The sequence below is a fragment of the Athene noctua genome, chromosome 11 (genome assembly GCF_965140245.1).
Source record: "Athene noctua chromosome 11, bAthNoc1.hap1.1, whole genome shotgun sequence".
NCBI lineage: Eukaryota > Metazoa > Chordata > Aves > Strigiformes > Strigidae > Athene > Athene noctua.
The window spans coordinates 25,128,050-25,151,184 of NC_134047.1; the positions used below are offsets into that span (position 1 = coordinate 25,128,050).

Genomic DNA, 23,135 nt, shown 5'->3' on the forward strand with positions numbered 1-23,135 from the left:
GAGTCAAAGCTTTTGGGAATGGGACTGATGGTGTAGGGCTGGGTTGGCTTTGGGCGTTTATGTTTTATGTATACATGAAAATTGTGTGTAGTAAAATCACCAGCTTCAGGGAATCGGAGATCAGAATGTCATAACTCAGGAAGAACCACGTTCAAACTCATAACAATACCATTGTCGTAATTGGATCAGTGCCAATAACAAGTAGTCAAAAAACCCCCGACCCTTCTACATGCATATATGCTGTTGAGCACCACTGTTTCGCAGAATGAACTGTCACTCCAAGGTAAGGATGTACGTGAAAGCAGAGACCTCAGAAGAAAAGGAACAAGGTGGTATCAGAGCTCCCAGGGCTCTGTACACCAGTCTCCTGGTTTAGCAACCTCATGAGGCTGCCTACACATGACAATGTATGTGGGGCCATCTTTAAGCCATATCTAAGACTGTAAGAAATATTTTTTCCCCACATTGGCACTATTTCAGAATCAAGTATGCAGCACTGATTGCTCTGGTCCCCTGCACCGTGCTTCTACCGAGGCAAACGTTGTCTCACTGTCATTAAGGAGGGCTGTACTCCGGGAAACGGTCTAGGATTTTGCTGACTGCGTTTAATTATTCTGGTTACTTGCATTTGAGGACTGGATGTTGAATTTGGATGTAACAATAGCAAAGTGCTCGTACCGATTTAGCTGAATACAGTGAAAAAATACATCTCATTACAGTTAAGTCAAATTTCATACTGTCAAAGATTTTCTACTTTGTTAAGTTCCTTTTTTTCTCTCTAGGTATATAATTGTTTACCTGTTTCCAAAGGAGTCTACAGGGAAATGCAGGTGCATATGGCTCTGATCCATGTTTTTAATTGAATGCAATTAATCAATTCAACCAAGCAGCTAAATTGCTCTGTGAAAAAGGAGAATCAATCTGTGACACAGAGTGAGATGGTCAAACCAGCTGCCTGCAGCTCTTGGAAGTTACTTTTTTTCAGATTTGAATACCTAAATTCCCCACCTTTTAAATGGGATATAATGGTATAGAATAGAATATTTCAGTAGGAAGGGACCTACCACAACCATCTCTCTCACTCTGGTACTGTAAAGATTTAGGGTGTTTCATGAATCTTAATTTAAAATGCAGTGGTGAGCTTCATAGAAAAGCCAGTAAGAAAATGAATAGTAGGGACCTTGGTTGTTTAGCTGCTTAGGAGTCTTAGACCTTCTTGTATGTAACATGCATGTTAAAACTTACTATTTAGAAAGCAATGCAAGGAGGAAAAGAGGAAGAACAGGTGCTTAGGAATAAAAAGAAACAAAGGAAACTTTTTTTAAAAAGTGGAATTAAAAAACAGAAGGTGAAAAAAAGCATACTCAGCAGTAAATATGAAATAGAGTAGAAGTCACTCTTTAACTTTCCTCTTTTCACTCTCCCTTAGGGCTTCTGTTCTGCTCACACCTCTGACAGTCAACACTGAGGCACTTTTTTTTTCTGAAAAAGAGGAAGGAAAAACCATCACCAGCTGTCCTGGGTTCTTGATGACAAAGTGAGTGAAGAAAGGAGGTGTTCCTGATTTACCCCCTGCCTTGAAGACAGCAGGTCTGCTCTACTCGAGAGGGAGACGCTGCAGCCCTGGAGGGATGGGGGTGCTGGTGGGAGCCGTCCTGCTCATGACTCCTCTGCTCCTCTGCAACGGTGAGTCTGTGGGAATCTCCTGCTCAGGGAAGCTCCTTCCCTGGCACTGACGTGTCTGCGTGTGTTTGTGCGGGGCTGCTTCTCTTTCGGGATCAGAAATGTGGGAAAAGGCCAAAGCCTTTGCACGCCGCTGGTGTTCGGTTGTTCCTAACGCAGCGGCTGCGAGTGCAGCGGTACGCCAGGGCCGTGGTAACGCTGCCCACGTACCCGAGGTACAAAGGTCACACAGAATTTGTGATGGTTATTTCACAGGGCACACGAGCAGCCCAGCATGGAGAGTCTGGTTAGTTCTTATGTTCCCAGGACAGGGGAGGTTTGGAAACCAGGACAAAAGGATAACAGAACGTCTATGGAAGCAGAGGTTCAGCCCTAAGAGTGTCAAAAATGTACAGGGACAAAGGCAACAGACCTCAATTTTATAGGAAAATGTAGAGAGTTTTACATTTCTTTGACCCGTTGCTTAAGTTCAGCCTAGTCTGAAAAAGCAGTGCAGCAACCCCTAAACGCTGCGGTTTGCCGCTGGCATGCGGCGCTTCCGAGGAGAGCCCTGCCAGGAGAGCTGGGGCCGGGCGCTGCGTCACCCCGGCTGCAGCGGGATCCTTCCCTCAGCCTCAGCCCTGCCCTGTCCCCCACCCCCTGCCCTGCCTGGCTCGGAGGTGGCACCAGGGAGCGCGGGAGCCGGTGGGCACGCGTGGCATGTGTCGGTGCCCCAGCACTCGGCTCTCATCTCCCTCACGCCGCCACGTTCCTCTGGCGTCACCCCCTGCCTGCACAGACCGTCCCTCGCTGCCTGCGCCAGCTGCCCGTGGTTTTGATTTGGCAGATCCCACTTGTTGATGCTCTCACCACTCCTCAGCTGCTCTCACCGTCAATGTTTTTTTTAAAAATTTTCTGTCTCCGTTCTTCCCGCAGCTTTTCTGGACTTGACTGGCCCCAGTGAGATCAAAGGTGTGTGGAAGGGATCCACCACCTTGCCCTGTGCCTACGTGCCCATGGAGGATGTCGTGCAGCAAACGCTCAGGTGGACTGTGGTCCACGACCAGAGCTCTGGCACCATTTTTTGGCGGGATGCCTCTGGCGACCACGTCCTCCTGTCCGAGTACAGGGACAGAGTCACCGTCCCAAAGGACCCCCCAGGGAACGTGTCCCTCCACATCCTGAACCTGGAGATCTCTGACAGGGGAATCTACACCTGCCAGGTCACCTGGAGAGCCAGCAACAACAGCCTGATCACAAAAGATGTCACCACTAAAGTGGAGGTTGCTAAAGGTAAACCCCAGAAGGAAGCTGTGCAGGAGCGGGAGGGTTGGCTCGAGAAGGCTTTGAGGAACTGAATGGACGGGGGGGCAGGCAGCGACCACCCGCTTCCGATGCGGAGAGTTTTGCTGAGCGGTGTCAGACTCTGGGGAGAAGCAGCAAATAGCTCAGAGAGAGGAATTCTGCCCATGACGCTGTGCCCTGTGCCTCGGGGGCTGGGGGGATTTGAGCCCAGCTGACCCTGCGCAGAGCGGGGCCACGGGAGCGAGTGGGACCCCTCTTCCTCCTGGGAAACCCGGAGAGCCGGAGCAAGCACGGCCATGGGGGCGGGGGGGACCTTCCCCACCACAGCCAGGGCCAGCGTGACCTGGGCCCGTCTGCTCTGTCTCCCAGTGGCAGCCACCAAGCCCGTGGTCAGGGCCAGCCAGCCGGGGCTGACCTTCCCGGCCGGAGCCAGCACCAGCCTGACCTGTGTGGCCAGCGGGTCCCCCCCCATCAGCTACCGCTGGTTCCGGGGTGCCCCGGGGGGGACAGCCCTGCTGCTGAGCAGCCAGGCCGAGCTGGCCTGGGACAGCCTGCAGCCCTCCGACACCGGCGAGTACTACTGCGAGGCGGAGAACAGGGTCGGGGCCGGGGCCGCGCAGCGCAGCGACGCCGTCGAGCTGACGGTCAGAGGTGAGTGCCCAGAGCTGCTGCAGGGGGCACAACACATCGAGTCCTTCCACACTGGAATGGAAACGCAGTGTTCTGCGTCCCTTCCCCAAAAGAAGAAAAGGCAAAAAGCCTCGTGTCTTCTGCACTCTGAAGCATTTCTCTCCACTGGCTCTGGCTTCTATCCTTTTTTGTTTCCTTATATTCAATTACCTCCTCTTTGGAGGAACCACTATTTTCTGATGCTGGCGAGGTTTGATGTTTAAAGCACATACTTATTCCTCTTTGGCTTTTTTGAAATTCTTGATGGCTGTGTAATTCTGCCTATTGCAGTTCAGGAAGTTTAGACAAGAGATCGGGATTTCATTTTGAGTATGAGGAACATCTGAGTGGCAATTCAGTAGGTGGAAAAAACCCAACTGGCCCTTTCTCCTCATGCTTGCCTGCGTGTTTCAGGAGAACAAGCTGCACTTTATGCACACTCTGATGTCTCCAGGCTCTGCACGGTGGATGCCCTGTGGAAGACTTACTGCTTTCCTTGGCTGGTAGCTCGGCCATCAGAGCCGTGAGGGCTGAGCCCGCAGAGCCAAGTGCAGGTACCACACGGTGACCTTTGGGAGCGGCGAAGCCTGCTGAGCTTGGGACGAGGGTTATGGCTGAAATGATGCCTTGTTTTTCATAGCAACTGCATGTAAGAGCATACAGCAAGGGAACAGGAATTAACAATGGCCATGCTCATTAATGCTGCTACACGCAGTCCCTGACCTGTCCTCTGGAGCAGCTGGTTCCTCATGGTCCTACCACCCATGGAGAAGTTCTGTATTGCAGCAGCATCACAAACATGGTCCGACTCCTGTGTGAGCCTCTCCCATTCCTCTTGCAGATCTGCCCACAACAACACTGGCCCCTTGGCGGGATGTGGGGACCTTGGGGAGACACCACCCAACCACGGGTCAGGGCAGCAGCACTCTCACGGCTGACAGCACGACGAGGAGTCAGGCAGAGGGTCTGACACCGGGCTTAGCAGAGGGTATTGTTGCTGGGGAATGCAGCCTTGACAATATTGTATCCCATTCCACAGGCCTCAGGTCTTGATCCAGATGTTTCTGACCGTAGAACATCCTCCTTTCCTCAGCCCCCAGTCCACAGGGGGCTTTTAGCTTGCTCCTAGGGAGGTTGTGTCTCTGACGAGAGGCTCCCAGAAATACCATTTCCTGACTTGTAGATCATATAGGATGTTCTGGGTTCTGTTCTTTTTTTTTAAAGGGCTTTTTTTTTTGCTTGTTTTCTGTCTTGAATGAAAGCTGCTGAAGTGGGAGGCAGAGCGAGTATCTCTAGTGGCAAATACAAGTGACGCAAAAGCTGCTTCAGACCTGGCTGGAAGCATTTTACCTGACCAAGGACAGGTGTTTTGAGGGAGGGCTTCAGATTTCCAGTTTGTTGATGTGGAAATTCAGACCTGCACTAGAGTAGCTCTGCTTGTGCTATGTTTCATTTGAATTCATAGTGCCCCAGCAACCACACAGCAGGTTGTGGGAAGCAGCATCAGTGCCCAGAAGCCAAGGGAAGCTGTTGACAATTGTTGACTCTTCTTACAGAAAAAACCAAACAGAGCTGGTGTTCAGGCGTACCTCGGTAATCTCTTGGACCTCACAGGGCTCCACCACTATTACGGGGGGGGGGGGGGGGGGGGGGGGTGTATAGACATGCAAATACACATGTATATCGTGTGTATAGATATACAGTTTGTGTAGATACAGGATATATAGTGTATATATACCACACATAGTATTTCTCTAGTGTGTATATATAGTACTATATATACTCTCTCTATATTATAGTGTATATGTACTACTCACTTCTAGTGTTTGCCTGTTTTTACTGCCTCATAAAGGTGATGGGGACATTCTGTTCTGATCCTACAGCTTTAATCCTGGATTTCCTGGTGCTAAAGTGAGGACTAGACAGGGACCATGAGCCTTTCACTCCTGTTTGTTTTGCAGATCTGGCCATAACAGTAGCGACTTCTGAGAATGGTGTGGGACATCCAGAAAAGAACTATACGACTCAGAGTAAGTGGAAAGCAAAACAAAGCCAAGAAGAGGACGGTAGTCAGGACTTCCAGCCTCAGAATTAGTGTTCTGCCTTCTGGCTGCGAATTGTGTTAGTGGCTGTTCTCAAGGGACCTACATGATTCATGGTGACTCTTTAAAAGACTCTGGATGTTTTTATGGGGAAAAAACAAGCAGGGCCAGGCACATGCAGTACAACCCTGCGTGCCCACAACGGGGCTGGCTGCTCTTGTCCTCAGGGAATTGGTCAGCATCATGTAACTGCTGCTGTGACCGGGGACGGCTCCTCTATCGTTCCAGATCTCCAGAGGACTCACCTGCCCCTGTATGTGGTCGTCCTGATTGCTGTGGCTTGTGGTGCTGTGGTTTTCCTTGTCGTCTTTCTTATCATCTGCATTAGAAAGCCCAAAGATGGTGAGTAGAATGTTCTGGAAGACCCGAATGTGATGTGCACGCCCAGCTTGGTTTTAGCTTTAAGGGGTTTTGGGGATGGGGCTGGTCCAGTGCTCGCAGCTACTGGGAGCAGCTCTGGCGTCGTACCGGCGGCTGATCCAAACGTGCATGGATCTGAATAGGTGGTGGGAGATCTACAGAGGCAAAGAAGCCCCTTTTCCTCAGGGAAGACCCGTCACAGCCATGACATTCCTTAGGGACTGCCATTCCCCACCAGTCCTCACGGGCACCCCGTGGCTCCCAAACTTTCCTGCTTGATCAGATCTTTTACAGTATCTGCTAGCAAGTTAATCTTGTCATGCTACTTTAAAATAAAAACCTGATTGCACCAGCTGCTGTTCAATATTGCCCTTAGTACCTGGAGAAAAAGAGGTCACTGTCAATTCTCCCTACTCAACATAGATTCATTTCCTTCCTAGTCTTCACACGTATGATATATTTACTGAATGCTTCTGTCTTTCCTGCCCTGACAGTAGAAAACCCCTGACCAAAAGCTTTCTCAGATCCCCCTTTCCCCCTAACAGCACTCGGCAGTGTACAGAGAATACCTGGGGCTTTTGGTTTGGGGCTTTTTAATACCGGTAGCCATAGTTTTCTCCTTGTCCCTTTGCTTCTTTAATTACCCTCCTGCAAGTCTGTGCTACCAATTAATAATTATCAAACACTCCTTTTTGCCTTTTTTCTTTTTTTTTTTTTTTTTTTTAGGAATCCAGAATAACCTCTTTCTAAATTGTTTTCAAACTTCTAATGAATGAAAAACTGCAGGAACTGGGAACTTCTAGTTTCTAAACTCAACTTTACCTTTGACCCTGGGCAAGTTATTTTGACACAGTTGACTACAGCTGGGATATGGGTTGTTTTCATTTTCTTGAACTGAACCCTGGGAATAGGAGTCACCATCCACCTAACATGATCTCTAAAGTTCCTATTTTTACTCTGTCTTCAGAGGTCATTTTCTTATACCAAGATGAGACATAGTAGAAATTCTGTTTTGAGAATATAAATGCAAATTATTGACACATTTTTCTGATTATTCTTTTCCAGCTCAAGTCTATGAAGTAAAATTGTGAGTATAACCCTTTACCTAACATACTGATGAGTCTCTGGGGACTGTATCAGAGCAGAAAAAAACCCCAAAAAACAGTGCTACATAGCTGTCAGGATGAAAAGCCTCTCAAGCAGTATGGATGAAGAGGTTCAAAGTTAGCTCAATAGTGCATCGCACTGATGATCTGTGGGCTTTCCACATCAACACATAATGTAGGAAGAAAGACCTTTTCCTCTGCAATACTAGAATCATAAAAATGAGCAAGAGCTGTTTATTAACTCCTCAGCCCAGTGATGAGGCCTATTGAAGATCATTGCCAAGGATAAATTCCCAGTGTTTTTTCAAATGCAAAGAACAGGAATTCCTCTTCTAGAGAGCTAAGGCTCCCAATGCACAGATTATACTCTGATTTATCCCTGAAATATCCTTGGCTGACCTTGCCTCTTTTAATCATAGCTATGGCAGTAAGTTACAGCTATTTCTAAATTCAGGTTTCAGCATCCTGATTGACTTTAGTCTATGGGAGGTATACTGAAAAGACTAATATTCTAGTCAAAACATACAAGGAGAACCACTTATATAGGTATAAAGTGCTGGTGACTTCAGTGCCGTGGTAGAACACGTTGTGCAGGTGCTGTGTCTCCCAAGCAGTTTATAAAGCAGCATTTTAAGTAGCAATTGAACCCTGAGCAAATAAACAAATGGTGTGATAGCATTTCTCCTGAGAGGATTTACCTTCATTCTAAAGTTATCAGATACCATAAGCCACATGGTGGATGTGGACTTCATTCCGTTCACCATTTACCACTCCTCCACCACTTCTTTTAACACATATATATTTATCTTGCAAAGAGCAGTTGCGTGGCTGTGCCACTCCAAGAAATAGTGGTAATCCTTGTGTTGCTTACATACCTTTTGCTGCCTCTGGAGCTTGCCCTGGGTTGCAGGCAATGCTGCTACAATGCCCGAGGTTCTCCTGCCACCTGGAAGCAAAGGACAAGATCCTCTCCATCAGAACAGTCATAATCCAATGCCCCAGGTTTACATGGGTTTGAATCAGACCACAGTCTTGCTCAAAATCTTCATGGCTGGGAGATGCTTTGTCTAGTCTGGTTGCAACTCTCCTTTCATCTTGTATTTTGATTTCAGCCATAACTCAAGAGCAGCTTCTTCAAGGTGTGAAAGTACTGGTCATTATGAGGAACCCATCTCCATCACTGAAAACAACTATGTGATGGAGCCTGTGAAAAACAAAAGCTCTGAAGAAATAAATACGAAAAAGGATGAATGTGAGTGTGTTGGAAACACCCAGGAATCTGTGTATGAAGTAGGGGACACTGTATGAGAACCAGCACTGCTCTAAGGTAGCAGTCCTGAAGAGTACCTTCGTCCAGGCAATATTTATTTTCCTATTCACCTTTGCCTCTGAAAAAATAGGTTGGGCAAGCCGTTTTTGCTCCTCCACAATTTGTGGAGCCTTAATGTCTGCAGTGAAAATGCAAACCTCTGTAGGAACTTCAGTTCCAGGCTGCTGTATAGATCTTCTGGTTTTGCTTTTCCTGGTCCCCTTTCCCCACCTCTGTAGCAGAAAGCCCTTTCTAAGACCTTTGTGGTGTGCTGACCCCAGGCCAAGAGCACTGTACCAAACCTCCTGCTTTAGAGGGCCAAAAGGGTCTGCGGTCACAGCCTTCGTGTGGCGGGAGCAGGGCCAGCGCCAAGGGCTGCTCAGCATCCCCCTCGCCTCTGGCAAGCAACGTGGCAGAGTCGGGGCTGGGAACCCGCCTGAAGGGCTGCGCAGGTGGTAGGGTGTCCCTTAAATGCCCTTAAAGAAACTGAAAGACAGATTAAAGCCAGTATACAGCCAAGAACTTTACCACACCAGCAGGACAAAAAGAACAAACGTCCCGTGCACCTGCCGTGCTGCACTCGAGGCACCCTCCTGCAGCGGCTTATAGTTCTGGCACGGGAGAGCTCGGGCGATTCTGGCACTGCAACAAGGCACATTCTTCCTGAGTTCACCTTCTCTATTGTCTCTTTTAATGCATGTTTAATATTGGAAAAAAATTAGATACTTTTCCATAAGTTTGTGGATAGGATTGCTTACACATGCCTAAATTATTTTGATATATTTTTGCATGACCGACGCATCTTTAAACCGCTAGCAAGCACTCGCAGCTACAGCTCCTCAGCAGATACTCAAGAAGTCATTTCCTCCTGCCTTAGAAGGCCTGAAGGCCAAGTAGGGAGCCGAAAAGCTTTGTTATTCATAATTTCTACTACCCTGAGTAAATCTGTAACATGGATACTGCAGAGGTGTGGAAGAACCTTGTTACAACGCGGGGTAGGGCACTGCCGTGTCCACTCGGGAGCCATGCAGACAGGTGTAAAACAAAACGGGGGGTCTGAGGGGTGAGGGGGATGTCGGTGGCACAGATACAGGATTAGTGGGCCCCCAGATTTGCTCAGGAAAGATCTGCACCTGCAGTTCTCTGCAAGCATCAGCTCAGAAGTCACAGCGATCAAAAAGGGTATTTGGTGTCATTAGGAAAGTCACTACAGTGCAACAGAGAACAGGCTTGTGGTCCTGTAAACACGCTGGATTGTTCCACCTTGTGTATGTGTGTAGTTCTCCTCTCAAAAGGGTGTAACAGAGCTAGAAAAGTTACTGAGAACGATAACAAAGGATGATTAGTGGCATGAAACCACTTCTGTGCAAGTGCATTATACTTTCTCAGCTTGGAAAAAAGAGAATGAGGCAAAATGAGTGAAGTGTACCAGTGTGGAGAGGATGAACAGAGACTAACTGTTTACAAATTCTCTGGAAAGGAAGCAGACACTTAGCTAAAATTATCTGTTTAGTACTTTTAAAGGGAGAGGAAAAGTGCTTCTTTTACGCAATACAGAAATAAGTGTGGAATGCAATACTACTCATCCAGTGTTATAAAAATCCAAATTACACAGAGGTTCAATGAGAAATTAGAGGAATGAATGACATAAAAGTTCATCAAAATTCACAGACTGTCAGGCTCACTTTACCTTACCTTGCACATAAGTTATCTATCAATGACCTTATACTTTCTCCCTGAATTTCCTATACCACTAGTTCTATTTCTCTTCATTAAGAATGTACTCAAAAATCAAGGGCTGGGAAACCTTGATTTCCAAGTGGAAAGGGGACAAACAGCAGCTTTTGTTGGTGATGGTGTCTTGGAAAAAATTGTCAACATGTACATGCAGCTTATTGCAAATGTGGAGAAGCAAACGAAAATCATTAAACTTCAGGACTGCAAAATTAGTGCGTTTGTTACACTTCTCTTATTTTTCCTATAAAAGTGTGTGTGTGTGTGTGAATGTCTGTGTGTGCTCAGGAATTACACTCCTAGGAGCATATTAGGTGCCTTTACTTGAAAGCAGAGGAATTGTGAGCCTGCAGAGTTCGGGATAGTTCTGGCTGGTGCGAGGTGCCCTTTGTAGCCTGTAGCCAGCCACAGTTTAGGGAACAGACGATGCAGGAGTTGCTGCCAGTCCAATTAGAGGTTCAGAGCTCATGAGATGAGATGTTTAAGGTGTGAAAGAAAATGAGTTCTGTTATGAAGAGTGTGAAAAGCCAGTGAAGTCTGTCAGTCTTTTTTCTAAGCAGGAAGGTGAGTAGGGGAGAGAAACTGTTGCAATAGTATTGCAAGGCACGCAGTTATCACTGAAAGGGTTTTTTAGAGAACAACAGAAAATCATGGCTGGATAGTGTGTTAATGTGATGACAAATCCAGAGTGTTGAAATTTTCTGGGAAACTGTCATGTTTTCTTAATCTTTCTATTCTGGATGAGGTTGCAGTTTTTGAAGCCCTGCTGTAAATGGGCACCAAGAAGGAGATGAAAGCTCAGAGGCCGTCGTATATATACGGGCCCCTTTTTTAGTGCTAGGAGGTATTTGCAAGGATTTGGCTGAGATAGTGGGGGACCCAGAACTGATGTCATTGCCCTGGGAATTCCTGGGAAGGGAAGTTAATTTTCAGAGAGCATCATGTCTCTGTCACATAGGCCTTGAAGGAGATGCTTGTTTCCACTAAGTTTCTGTTTCTTTAGGGGGAACAAAGGTCATGTTTTCATGACTGTCTGTACAACTGTCTGGTGTATGGGAGAGAACTGTGGTGTACGTGCCTGCAGAGGCTCATACAATTAGCTCCTGTGGGGCATCCAAAAACTACTTAGTAAACCACAGTCTGTGAGTTGGCTATGGCTGCACCAAATAACAATGTCTCAAGTCCTGCAGTAAAATTTGCCTTTTTTTCTGAGTGCAGATGATTCAAAAAGAGCACTTTGAGACCTTTCTTCTTCAGTTACCTACTTTTTGGTGGTTTGCTGAAAGCTTGGTGCTGAATTTCACCCCCTTGCAGGCTAAAAATCTTATTTCATCACCAGGAAAATCGTAGCAAACTTCTCTAGCCTCTTGCAGACTATGTCAAGACATGGGTGTAAGATGCAGGCTCTGCAGAGCTGGTCCCTGTGAGTAGGGTCTGAGGTCCCATCTGCACTCATTTTCAGGGAAACGGGGACTTTACTGTGCCACCTCTAATTAGCCTGGCATGGAGTGGCAGAAATTGCAGAACAAAGAGTCATTCCTGGTCGCTTTGTCTAAGCTGCGCCACCTGAAGAAATGGTGCTTGAAAGTGTGTCGTGTCCAGTATGTGGAAGAAAGGTGGGTGCTGGGGGAAAAGGCTGCAGGGTGCTTTACCTGCCTGGCACTGCAAGGGAGAAAGCAACGGATTCAACCCAGAGCAGAGACATGAAATAAATATGCTTCATTATGATAAACCAGGTAACTAGCATGTCTGAGACATTAAAAGCTTTTCCTTCCTGTGTTCAGATGCAAAACTCTGAGGAGTCCCTCTGGTGAGACTCCTCAGGGAGGCGGAAACTAGCAGCGACATCCCTGTCCCAGGGAGAGCAAGATGTCATGTACATCACATTTGAGGAACTACAGTTATTCACGCTTGTTTTAGCTAAATAGTCATTTTTTTTATCCTGTATAATTACAGCTTCAGGAAGTCTTGCATGTCCGGTTCAGAAAGTTGTCGTATCAGCAGTTTTAGCTTGGGTTTTCAGCTTGCTCTGGGGCATGTTCCCCAAAATCCAGCTTCTTTTAAAGTCTTTTTGTGTAAGAGATAGTTTACTGGGTCTAACGCCAGTCACGGGGCAGGGTGTGCAAAAGGTTGGTTTTAAATCATCTCTCTGGAAACTGGCTCATATTCACTCTTTCCATGACATTAGCTGAATTTTAACAAGTGCTTTTCTGTTCATTTGTTTGCTTTTAGGCAGGATTCAAGCATAGCTCATGGCTTCTTGGTGGCAGATGGGGTACAGGCAGTATGACCTGGTACCACACAGGTAGATCCAGGAAACAAGTCAAGAAGAAAAGGCTAAAAATTTTTTTGCTAAAAATCAAGTTTCCACCGCAGCAGCAAGGAAATGCTCTGCAAGCATGGGTGGTGCTGCTGCCTCCATTGTCTCCCTCGGCAGGATGACAGCCGCAGTAGCTCTCAGCCCGGAACCTCGTATGAATTTGTCTGGCCACACCACATTCAGCTTTTTGTCCCAGGCTGCCCACGCTTGCCACAGGCAGGTTTCACTGCAGCAATAATCAGAGCTCAGCTGAAATCACCTTCAGCAAGCTGTCCAAGCATGGACATGCCTCCACCTGAAGGCTGAGAGGAGACCTGCATGGTTCTCATCAGTTTACTGACGTTGGGAAAAGGAAGATAGTCTCCAGTTTTCATTGCCCTGCATGGAAAGGGCATAGGCTGTCCCTGACGAACGGCAGCACTTCCAGAGAAGGGTCTGAGCTCGGCTGCACTGTCAGCAGTTCAATTAGCGCCAACAGGTCTCTCATGATGGGGCGTAGCTGTGGCAAAACTACACCGACTATCCTTCCCTCCCAGCTCCAGCAGAAAATGACTCCCTGTATTTTAGACACATCTGCTCAAAGACACCATTCTCCTGGTGCTGTTGTTAAAACTATATGCTAAGGCATGTCTATTGAATAAATGTCCAGAAATTGCTTCCATGAATGATCAAAAGCCTGTAACAGAATTCACTAGGTCAGTAGATTTGCTTTTATATATTTCTTATCTTCTTTAATTCCTTCTGCTTTTGGTAATAACTAACAGGCACATATTAATCCTGTGCATAACAATACTGACAGACAACTCCTGGATGTCCTTCTAAAGGTACCCTGCAGAGCATACCCAGAGTTACACCCCTCTGCCATCAGAGGCAAGTCCCTCCTTAGAAAACACCATGTGTGCTTGCAGAGAAAGAAACATGGCGACTTTTGCCCATGAACTGGAATACTGCAGCAGAAATTTGCACCAAGATGGTCTGTGATGCTGTGAAAATGGGAGCCAGGCAGTGACCCTCTGCTCCCCAGCAGACAGTGAAAGCCTGTGTAACACTCAAGGTGGGTGACTCCGGTTCAACCTTCCACTCCCGCCTGCGCCGCCTCCGTGGCCCTGGCAGTGGAACTGCGACTGCGCTGCGACAGGACACGGCTTCTGCCGGCAGAGCATGGAGCTTCTGCAGGGAAATTCTTATCACAGTAAAGAGCAGGATGTTGGGGGTTTTTAATACTTCTTCTCTCCACATTTTCTGTTAGAAAAAAGCAGTAAAAGTGGCATCCTAGTTTTTCTGATCTAAAAGGCTCAGACTGTTTGGCAAAGAAATGAGGGCTGGCTGTCGCCCTCACTCAGGTCACACACTGACCTGTCCAAGGCAAAGGGGGTTGCCCTGGGAGAGCCTGTTGCAACAGAGGGTGGTACAGGGTGTGTGGAGCCCCGTCAGCGGGGGACGACACCGAGGGAACAGAACTGAGCATCGGGCAGTCGGTCTCTGCCCCGGGCTCCTGCCTGGCATTAGGGTGCACTCGGGCCTGTGCTTCTCCATCTCTAGATGGGCCCTCACGGTACAAAGGAGAGAGATCCTGAGCACTCTGCTGAGCAATATCACCACACACGAATCAGGAGAACGGAATTCCTGCTTCACAAGCATCCTCAGGTTTGCTTTCCCTTGCTACCAAGTGCCCGACTGTGTAGGCATCATAAAGCTCCTTCTTTCACTGTGAAGTGAATGCAAATGTGGAATAAAAGAAAGAAAAAAGAAGGAAAAAAGAAACACACAATTATGAAGAATGATAAGACCACTAGTCATAAAAGTCAAGAGAATAGTAAGAGAGGTGGGTGGGGACAGGGGAATGTGAAATGGAACGGGAAGGATCCTTACAGTCTTTGTCCATCCTTTCTCCTCCACCTAAGTCAGCAGTGAAATGGACTCGTGATGTTTCAGAAAGAGGATCCTAGATGACAAAGGGCAGAAGAAAGGGAAGTGTTCTTCACTCGCATTCTGGTCCCAGGAGTGCGGGGGTCTCTCACCAAGTGCAGGGGGAGGAGGACAGCCCTGCAGTCCTGGGAGAATGGGGGCAGCTGTGCGGACAGTGGTGTTTGCGATGGCTCTCAGCACCTGCAACGGTGAGTAAACGCCTCAAGGTGTAAGAACAAAAATCAGTGTACTAGGAGAGTAGGGAAAAACTTTTGAATTGTAGTGTCTTATTTTTAAAAAGTTGTCAGGTTTGGAAAGTCTTTAGTTTCTTATATGAAAAATAGAGCCTGAGAATTCACAAGTCTCCTTTGGTATCAGATACAAGAAGGCGCTTTCAGGAGCAGAGCAAGCAGGGTGGTATTGGGCAAAAGCTCAGCTCCCATACCCCAAAGCAAAAACAAAACAGGATTTCTCAGGATGCTTGGAGAGGACCCTGCTCTAGTGTGTCAGTTCCAAACGAGTCTGTGAAGCTGGAATATGCATTCATCTAGAATTTAATAATGCATCACAGTTGTTCTGCTAGCATGGGCCTGGGAAGGAGAGGACCTGTAATTCTGAGACTGGGTGCGGGCACTCAGGACTCCCCTTGGTCTCTCCTGATCGGCGGCTCTCATGGTGCATTAGGGGGGTGACACTGGAATCTTCACCTCAATTCATGCGCCCATGAGGCAGAGGTGCCACTCCCAGGGCACGTACGACACTGGCACCAGCAGAGGAAGGTTTTGGGAAACAGGAGAAAGGTGCTTGAACAAGTTGTACACAGAAGTGCAGAACTGCTCCTGACATTTAGAAAAATGGGTTGAAGTATGTTCCCCATTTTATCATTAAAAAAACCAGCTTTGCAGGTATCTGGGATCTGCCTCTCAAGCACTTACTGTGTGTTAATGCAGCGGAACATAACCAGTGCCTGGCTGGGGAGGAGGGGAAAGGGGCAGCAGGATAAGAGGGTAGGGGTAGAGGTGAGCCAAGTCCAGCTAAGTTCGAATAATGTGCTGCTTACAAAAGGCACTTCCCAGAGGAGCTGTGGTCTCAGTGGGCAGCCAGCTGGAGAGACAGGAAGAATGATCCAGGTGCTACAAAATCCACCCCCTCTTCTCCTGCGCCCACTTGAGTGCTTGACAGGGTGCTCCTGTGGTTGAAGCTGGTTGGTTGTGGTTGATCCAAGAAATCTGTGTCAGATCTGAAGTTCTCTAAGGCTAAAGCCAAAAGATGGGTTTGCTCCACCGTTCCTGTCCCAGGTCCCTGAAGGCTCCTGCCTGCAGGACACCAGGAGAGCTGGTGCTGGCAGGTTAGGAAGGAAGATGCTCAACCATTTTATAAAGTGGGCCAGAATAGAAGAGCTCAATTTTTTTTCTGTTACCATGCATTATGGATAATACAAATCCCTCTGATCAGCCTTCTGATCTCTAACACGGCCCTTCAGGTTTTTGACTGGTCCAGCTCTATTTCCCTCCAGTGGGAGAATTCACATTGTTTGTCTGGAAGACTACATCCCTGTTTAAGAAGCGTCACTAGGAGGAAATACTTCTTTTAAAAACGCTGTCTCAGTGAGTTTTATTTTGCCGAGTTTCTCCCATTCCTTCCAATCAGCTCTCCCTTGGAATCAACCCTGCTAATGTTGAAATTGGTCACAGAGAGAGTGCAGCTGCTCCGCAGGGAATCAGTGGCTGCTGGCAGCTCTTTCATGGCACACAGCAATGCAGAGCAATACGGGAGAGAAGTTTAAACACATTTGTGTCAGATGAATACACTGGATAGCAAACATACTTGAACTTGAGCGCACCAAATGCCTTGAGGTTATTTCTGAGCAGTTTTCTAAATAGCTTCCACCCTTCTTAGCTTTTCTTGGTGTGAGTCTGTGAAAAGAGGAAGATAAATGGAGAAAACCTTTTACAACCGATGCATCAAGGAGCTGCGTTTGACTGGATGTGAGGTTTGAAGAACGGAGCTGTGCTTGCCCTCTCAAAGTCATCCCGTAAAGGAAAACCAAAGCTCTGTGTCAGAAACAAGCTTCCACTGTGCTTAGCCCTAGCAGCCCTTTGCTGTCCTCGTGGACACAGACCCAGCCAGCTCCTCCTGCTCCCTCTGGCACAGGCTGTTACACAGAGGAGTGCTTCTCCCTGTGCAGCAATACTGCAGGGTCCTGTGAGTGCCAGGGAAGTTGCATTAAAAAATAATGATGCTAATGAATGTAAATATGTTGCGTTCATTGTCAGTCACAGTGAAGCTGTAAACTTTTTTCATGCTTCCTCTCATCTAGAACTTAGCAGCCAGCACTGCAAGTGGTGTTATCAGAGCATCCGTGTCGGTGAGGGGAGGCTGTTGCTGTTTGACTCATGTGCGGGTGTCAGCAGAAAGCTGGGCAGCCGAGGCAGGGTGTAAAGGCTGGGGCTAGACAGCAGGAATAAGAGTCGCTCCTTAACATCCTGTGAAGACTGTGGCTGTGATGCTGCCGCCAGGAGCAGGATTTGTGCCTCTCTGTACCAAGAAGGAATTGAGAACTGGCAATTGTCCAGAGAGAAACAATAAAAATAGCCATGAGGCCGACACAACCGCCCTGGTTTAGCTGGCCACAGCCTACAGCACATCTAAGACGGGGCCGCGTGCTGGCGATTCCCGTCTGCTCTCTGGTTCTTATCCCCTCCCCGCAACTGTTGTTCCCTGCAGGATCCCTCCTGGATCTGTCTGGTGTCCACCAGGTCAAGGGCACATGGATGGGATCCACCACTTTACCTTGCACCTACGTGCCCTCGGAAGGTTTCACAGAGCAAACACTCAGGTGGAGCGTGGAGCGAGACGACAGCACCGCGACCGTCTTTCGGAGGGATGACTCTGGTGACCACGTCTTGTTGTCTCGGTTCCGGGACCGGGTCAGCGTCCCAAAGCACAGCCCAGGGAACGCCTCCCTGCTAATTGAGAACCTTGAAATCCCCGACAGCGGACACTACACCTGTCAAGTTGTCTGGAGATCTAAAAATAACAGCTTGATAACAAAGGAGGTGACCACGATGGTTAAAATTGTCAAAGGTAAACTGCTCTCGTGCAGCCGGTCCCACTGAGCGTGGAGGAGGAGCAGCTGGTGGGAACAGCCTGTCACACCTCACCCGCCACCCGCGCCCAGGCTGGGCCTTGAGGCATCCTCCTCCCCTGCCGAGTTGTCCTTCGCCCCCCCAGTGCAGGTGCAGGGGTGGGGAAGGGGGATCATTCCGTGTACATCCCACTCTGGGTCTACCAGTGGTTCACTTGGGCCCGCGGTGCTTGAGGTCACATCCAGGTCTGGTTTTGGTTTTGTGCACGTGGGCAGCACCCCTGTGGTTCTTGTAGCAAAGGCGACAGCACAGGGGTGTTGCACCACCCACATCTGCCTTCCGCCCTTCCTGAGCACCCTCCGTGTGTGCTAGAAGGACCCATCTTTCTGCTGGGGGGGCACCCACTTGAAACAGCCAGACTGTGTGATAGGGCAGTACGATGGCGGCATAGCTGGTGTAAACCCAGCTTTAGGCACGGGTGAACTGAGCTGACCCTGCGCAGAGCGGGGCCACGGGAGCGAGCGGGACCCCTCTTCCTCCTGGGAAACCCGGAGAGCCGGAGCAAGCACGGCCATGGGGGCGGGGGGGACCTTCCCCACCACAGCCAGGGCCAGCGTGACCTGGGCCCGTCTGCTCTGTCTCCCAGTGGCAGCCACCAAGCCCGTGGTCAGGGCCAGCCAGCCGGGGCTGACCTTCCTGGCCGGAGCCAGCACCAGCCTGACCTGTGTGGCCAGCGGGTCCCCCCCCATCAGCTACCGCTGGTTCCGGGGTGCCCCGGGGGGGACAGCCCTGCTGCTGAGCAGCCAGGCCGAGCTGGCCTGGGACAGCCTGCAGCCCTCCGACACCGGCGAGTACTACTGCGAGGCGGAGAACAGGGTCGGGGCCGGGGCCGCGCAGCGCAGCGACGCCGTCGAGCTGACGGTCAGAGGTGAGTGCCCAGCCTGGAGCAACTCGTTGCTGCTGCACGGGGCTGAGGCAGGGAGTTTCCTCTCTCATAGACACCTGACACGGAATGTGAATGGTGTCTCGATTGCCACCCAGAGAGGGGACCACGGGGGCTGGCACCCCCCTGCTTCAGAGCGCTGATGTCCCCGCTGTCCCTCTGGGGCGGGAGCCAGGCCCCTGCCCTCGGCACATCTTGCTCTTACCTGGCTCGTAGCGCGGCCGGGGAGCGGGGAACGGGCCTGACAAAAACTCTGTCTCTCCCGCAGGGTCCCCCGCGACGCAGCGGCCCAGCCCGGGGTCTGGCAGGAGCAGCAGCCCCCCGGCCACCCCCCCCGGCCCTGCGGCCCAGCCAGCGCCCACAGGTGAGTGACCGGGGCCGCGGAACCCTGGTGTGCCATGGGCGACCGGGAAGGCCAGTGGGACAAATCCACCTGAGGGTCCCTCTGGGCTGCCGATCCTCTTCACAGGCGGGATGGGAACGGGACAGGCCCCCGGGTGCTGGTGCTCGGCGGGGGGGCAGCGGGGCGGAGCCCCCCGGGACAGCAGCAGAGCCAGTGCTGAGGGACCCCGGCCTGGGAAACCGGGGGGTGTCAGCGGGAGGGAACCCTGGGCAAGGAGCCTGGCGAGGGTGAAGCCCCCCGAGCAGCCAGGGAGTCACTGCAGAAGAGATGGAAGTCCTGCGGAAACCCGGGAAGGGGGGGGGGGGGGGGGGGTGTGTGCAGCCCCCGCGGTTTTTAAGCGCTTCGTAAGCGCGTTGGAAGGCGAAGCCCCGCGGCTCGGCTAACGGGGGTGGGGGGGTGGGGGGGCACACAGCCACACACCCGCACCCCCGCCGCTGTCACAGCGCTCCCACCTCCGCCCGCAGGTCCCCCGCGGGACGCGCTCGCTCCGCTCCTCCCCGCGCTGGCGGCCGCGCTGGGGGCGGCCGCGCTCGGGGCGCTCCTGGCCGCGGTGCTGCGCCGGCGGCGGAACCGGGCGGGTGAGCGGCGGGGACGGGGCGGGAGGGGCGGGCGGGGACGGGAGCGGCGAGAAACCCGGCCCGCGGGCGGCAGAGGGAGCCCCGGGCCGCGGGGACAGGGCGGGACGGCTCCACCCGCCTCCCCGACATCACCCGCATCACCCACATCCCCGGCATCCCCGATACCCCCGATACCCCCTCCCCATCATCCGCCCATGCCCCGGCCGGTCCCTTCCAGGGAGAGGCAGGGTGGGAGGGTTTCCTGAAGGTGGGAATCCCTGGAAGCAGCTGAGGTTTTTTTTTCCTGTGGCACATAAAATATGTTGATGCACATCTTTGACTCTTCTTGTTTGTATTTTTTCCAGAACCTGTCTATGAAGTTGCTTTGTGAGTATCGTTGTTCACCTCGGGTGTCAAGAAGACTCTGAGGGCATATACTGATCAATGCCTGTATCCGAAAAGCCTCTATGCTCAGTGAAAAAGCAAAGACTTCTTTGACTTGCAGGGGGAGGTTCTGAATTCCTTGACAGTCCATTTAGCAGCATGAGGACATGAACTTTTTAGTGCAGGAGGTAGCAAGAGTCTGTCCTTTACCATGTTAAAATGAGACAGACACCCCAGGGCCCTCCCTCTGCCCTTGCAGATGCCAGGGGAAAACCCTTCTCTGTCTTAAATTACTGCCATTATTTCACAAAGCAAAGGACAGGAATTCTCAGCTCTTCCCTCACGATAAGTTCCCCCTGTGCATGCCCTTCTCTTTAAGAAACACGTCCCAGTGCTTATCCAAGTATCGTTTTGTGCAATTCCTATTTGCTCACAAACATATGAACATATCTTCCACCCTGCCCTAATCTCAGCGTTTAATCCCTTCATACTACTCTCCTCTTCAGAGACATCCCTCAGCCATCTGCAGCCTGACACGTTACCATTTGCCCCAGTTACTACTGGTAGTTACTTTCTAAAGGCTAGACTATCTGCTGGTAACTCTTTTGAGTAAAATATGAGAATGCCATGAGAGCGTAACTGTTTACTGCTTCTTTTTGTGGGTGTAATTCTTTTAATGTTACTTTCTAGTGCCTTTCAGAGTCTCCCAGGCCCTCACTAGACTAATACAAACTTTGCTGTTCCACAGATTACGTGGGGGACCTTGTCTCTGACCAATATGTAAATCAAATGACTTGTGATTGAACTGTCCTTCTCAATAACGTCTCTCTTCCTTCCAGCCACAGCACTGCAGATGTCACAAGAGTGGAGACTGATGTGGAAGTCCCTGCTAAGTGCCTACTCATGGAGACAAATTCTAAGACTAAAGCATCCAATGACACTTTCACCATGAGAGACAATGGCCACAACAGCATATGCACCAAGAAAAATCCTGAGTATGAGAACCTTGTCACAGCAATGGAATCAGAATATGAAATAGAAAGAATTTAGTAGAGTACCAGCTTCTCCACACCAGCAGCCATGCAGCGCTGCAGATACTGAATAGTAAACTTTACCAAAGGAAACTTCTTCCTGTCTGCCTTCTGCTCTGAGAAATATACCCGTCTCGCTGCTTGCTTTCACCCAGGGGAACTGCTCAACCTTGGTGGGTTTTGGCAAATGAGGCCCTGCCTGTCAGTGCAGAAACCCTCAGCCAGGTGGTTCCCTACCTCCTTCTATAGAGTGAATAATTTCTGAGCAGCCTGCAGGATCGAGGTGAGGAAGAGAGGATCTGAAGGAGCAGAAACATGAATGCCTTTGCCCTGCAAATCAAGGTGCAGCTGGGTGCAAAGCTGCTAGCCACTAACACCAGCAAAGTGTTCCCTGTTAGGACATCCCGACTGCCAGGAACCAAGGGCTGTGCTGGAATGGATGTCCTCTGGCTTCTACAGCACAACAAATACTGGTTGTACATCCTGCTTCTCCTCCAGACTTTTTTGTTAGAGCATGCTAAAGGGACCACAGGGGGGGGTTGATGTCCCAGCAATGTAATTTTTGCTACCAGATGAGCTCGTTGTTTAGAGGAAGAGGGAATGGCCCTATAGGTGACCAGTCTCCTAACTGCCACCCTCTGGTTTTTCTCCTGGAAAAGAAGAATTGGTGTTGAAGGAAATGCTAGCATTTTATTTTTACAGTGTGGGGGCAAAGGCATTCTAAAACAGAGACATTGAGGCATTTGGACTAACAGTCGAGCAAGGGACTCCCTGGACACAGCAGACTGATGCCGATTCACTCTGTGGGACACAATCAATGTGGTTACAGCAGAGATGTAAATGCTGACCTGTGGTACAGGGATACTGGGGGTGCTCATGTTTGTAAAATGCCTTAAAATGTGCTTGATTGGTGCAACGTATTTTCTTTCTCTCAAAGGATTTTGTTGCATCAGAATTCTGACTTCCTTGGTACTTCACCATCCAGCACCATCATTTTTCTGTTGCTTGCAAATTTATGCTTTTTCTCGGTCTCCTGATCTAATTCTACAGAACAGGCAGGGGTACAGTCCAGGCACGGTTGGACTTGGAAGCGTGACTTGGGTTTCCCTTTGAAAGAGGAGAGGACAGGAGGGGGGCATCAAGTCAGCCCTCACCAGGCTCCTGGCATGACCCCGCCTCACTGCACCCCCCAGGGGTGACTGTACCGGTCCTGGTGCTGCCTCCACAAACTGCAGCCACTGGCTACAGCAGGGAGAGTCCAGCGAGCCACGGTGCTCCAGACACCACAAGATCAGGCTGAGCCCTGGGGTCAGCGGGAGAGCTCTCATCTCCCTGAGCTGGCTAGGAGCACCAGTGCTTGGGCTGGGCATATTTAGGTATGCAGCTGCTGCTTAAGCCCACCCCAGGGCATCCGTGGATCTCTAGCAAAAATAAAACGGAACTGTTCCTTTTATAAAAGCACCAAGGCTGCGTGCTTAGCTGTTCCTGCCTCCAGCTGAAGTGCGTTTCCTGCAATGGGCCGGTTACTCAGCAGCCTGCTTTGCTTCCTCATTGTTAATCATTTGCACCTTATCTGTGCTGGCGTGCTGCTGGGGCACTACTGGGGTGCCCCTGGGGTGCTCTGCCCTCCCCATCTGTCAGAGACCTCCCAGCAGCGTCCCTCTGTCCTACAGGTTGACAAGTGGGGTGGCACTTGGCTTTAGCAAAGCAAGTTTGTAGGAATTGTAACTGGCTTTTATTAAACCAGGCAGCGCAGCTGGGGGAGCATGGGGAAGCAGATGAGCTCTGGCTCACACAAGTCCCCTCCTTGGCCCTGACTTGGCCCCGCACAGCTTTTGTCTCTGCTGCCATGGACCTGCCCGTCCCAGGTCAGCAGCCTAACAGCAGGTTCACAGGTTCACGCAGATTTTTATGGCCTGAGCGCTGGGAAGAAGAGCCTCGTGTTTACCTTTAGTGCTCTGAATTACAGTAACATTTCTTCTTCAAGACAGTAGGCGATTATCAGGCAAGATCAGTGAGGAAGCCCCCGCCTGCATGATGACGGGGTGATGGACATGGCAAAGGCCGTGCTGCGGGGCCAGGCCGCCGCGGGCAGGGTCTGCCTGTCCTGGCAGGGGCCGTGGCCGCGCCAGGCCCCGCTCCAAGCGCTGGTCTCGGCTCTCAGACCTGGCAGGCAGGTGCGGGGACCATGAGAACCCTGCGTGAGGGTCTCTGGTGCTTCACAGCTGGGGGAGGTAACTCACCCCAGGGCAG

At 50.2% G+C, this 23,135-nt stretch overlaps 2 protein-coding genes across 2 annotated transcripts; both read left to right on the forward strand.

Moving 5' to 3' along the window:
* The first annotated feature begins 1,582 nt into the window (after positions 1–1,582).
* LOC141964583 (V-set and immunoglobulin domain-containing protein 4-like) lies at positions 1,583–10,438 on the forward strand. The gene is given in 7 exon segments (XM_074915156.1): positions 1,583–1,686; positions 2,599–2,955; positions 3,337–3,618; positions 5,598–5,666; positions 5,967–6,080; positions 7,164–7,185; positions 8,317–10,438. Coding segments are annotated over 7 exon segments (1,113 nt in total). The 5' UTR covers positions 1,583–1,631; the 3' UTR covers positions 8,531–10,438.
* A 4,126-nt stretch (positions 10,439–14,564) lies between these two features.
* On the forward strand, positions 14,565–22,294 carry LOC141964622 (V-set and immunoglobulin domain-containing protein 4-like). The gene is made up of 6 exons (XM_074915251.1): positions 14,565–14,684; positions 17,203–17,562; positions 18,211–18,492; positions 18,776–18,871; positions 19,833–19,854; positions 20,691–22,294. Exons 1-6 carry the CDS (start codon positions 14,630–14,632, stop codon positions 20,899–20,901), a joined length of 1,026 nt encoding a protein of 341 aa, XP_074771352.1. The 5' UTR covers positions 14,565–14,629; the 3' UTR covers positions 20,902–22,294.
* The last annotated feature ends 841 nt before the right edge of the window (positions 22,295–23,135 follow it).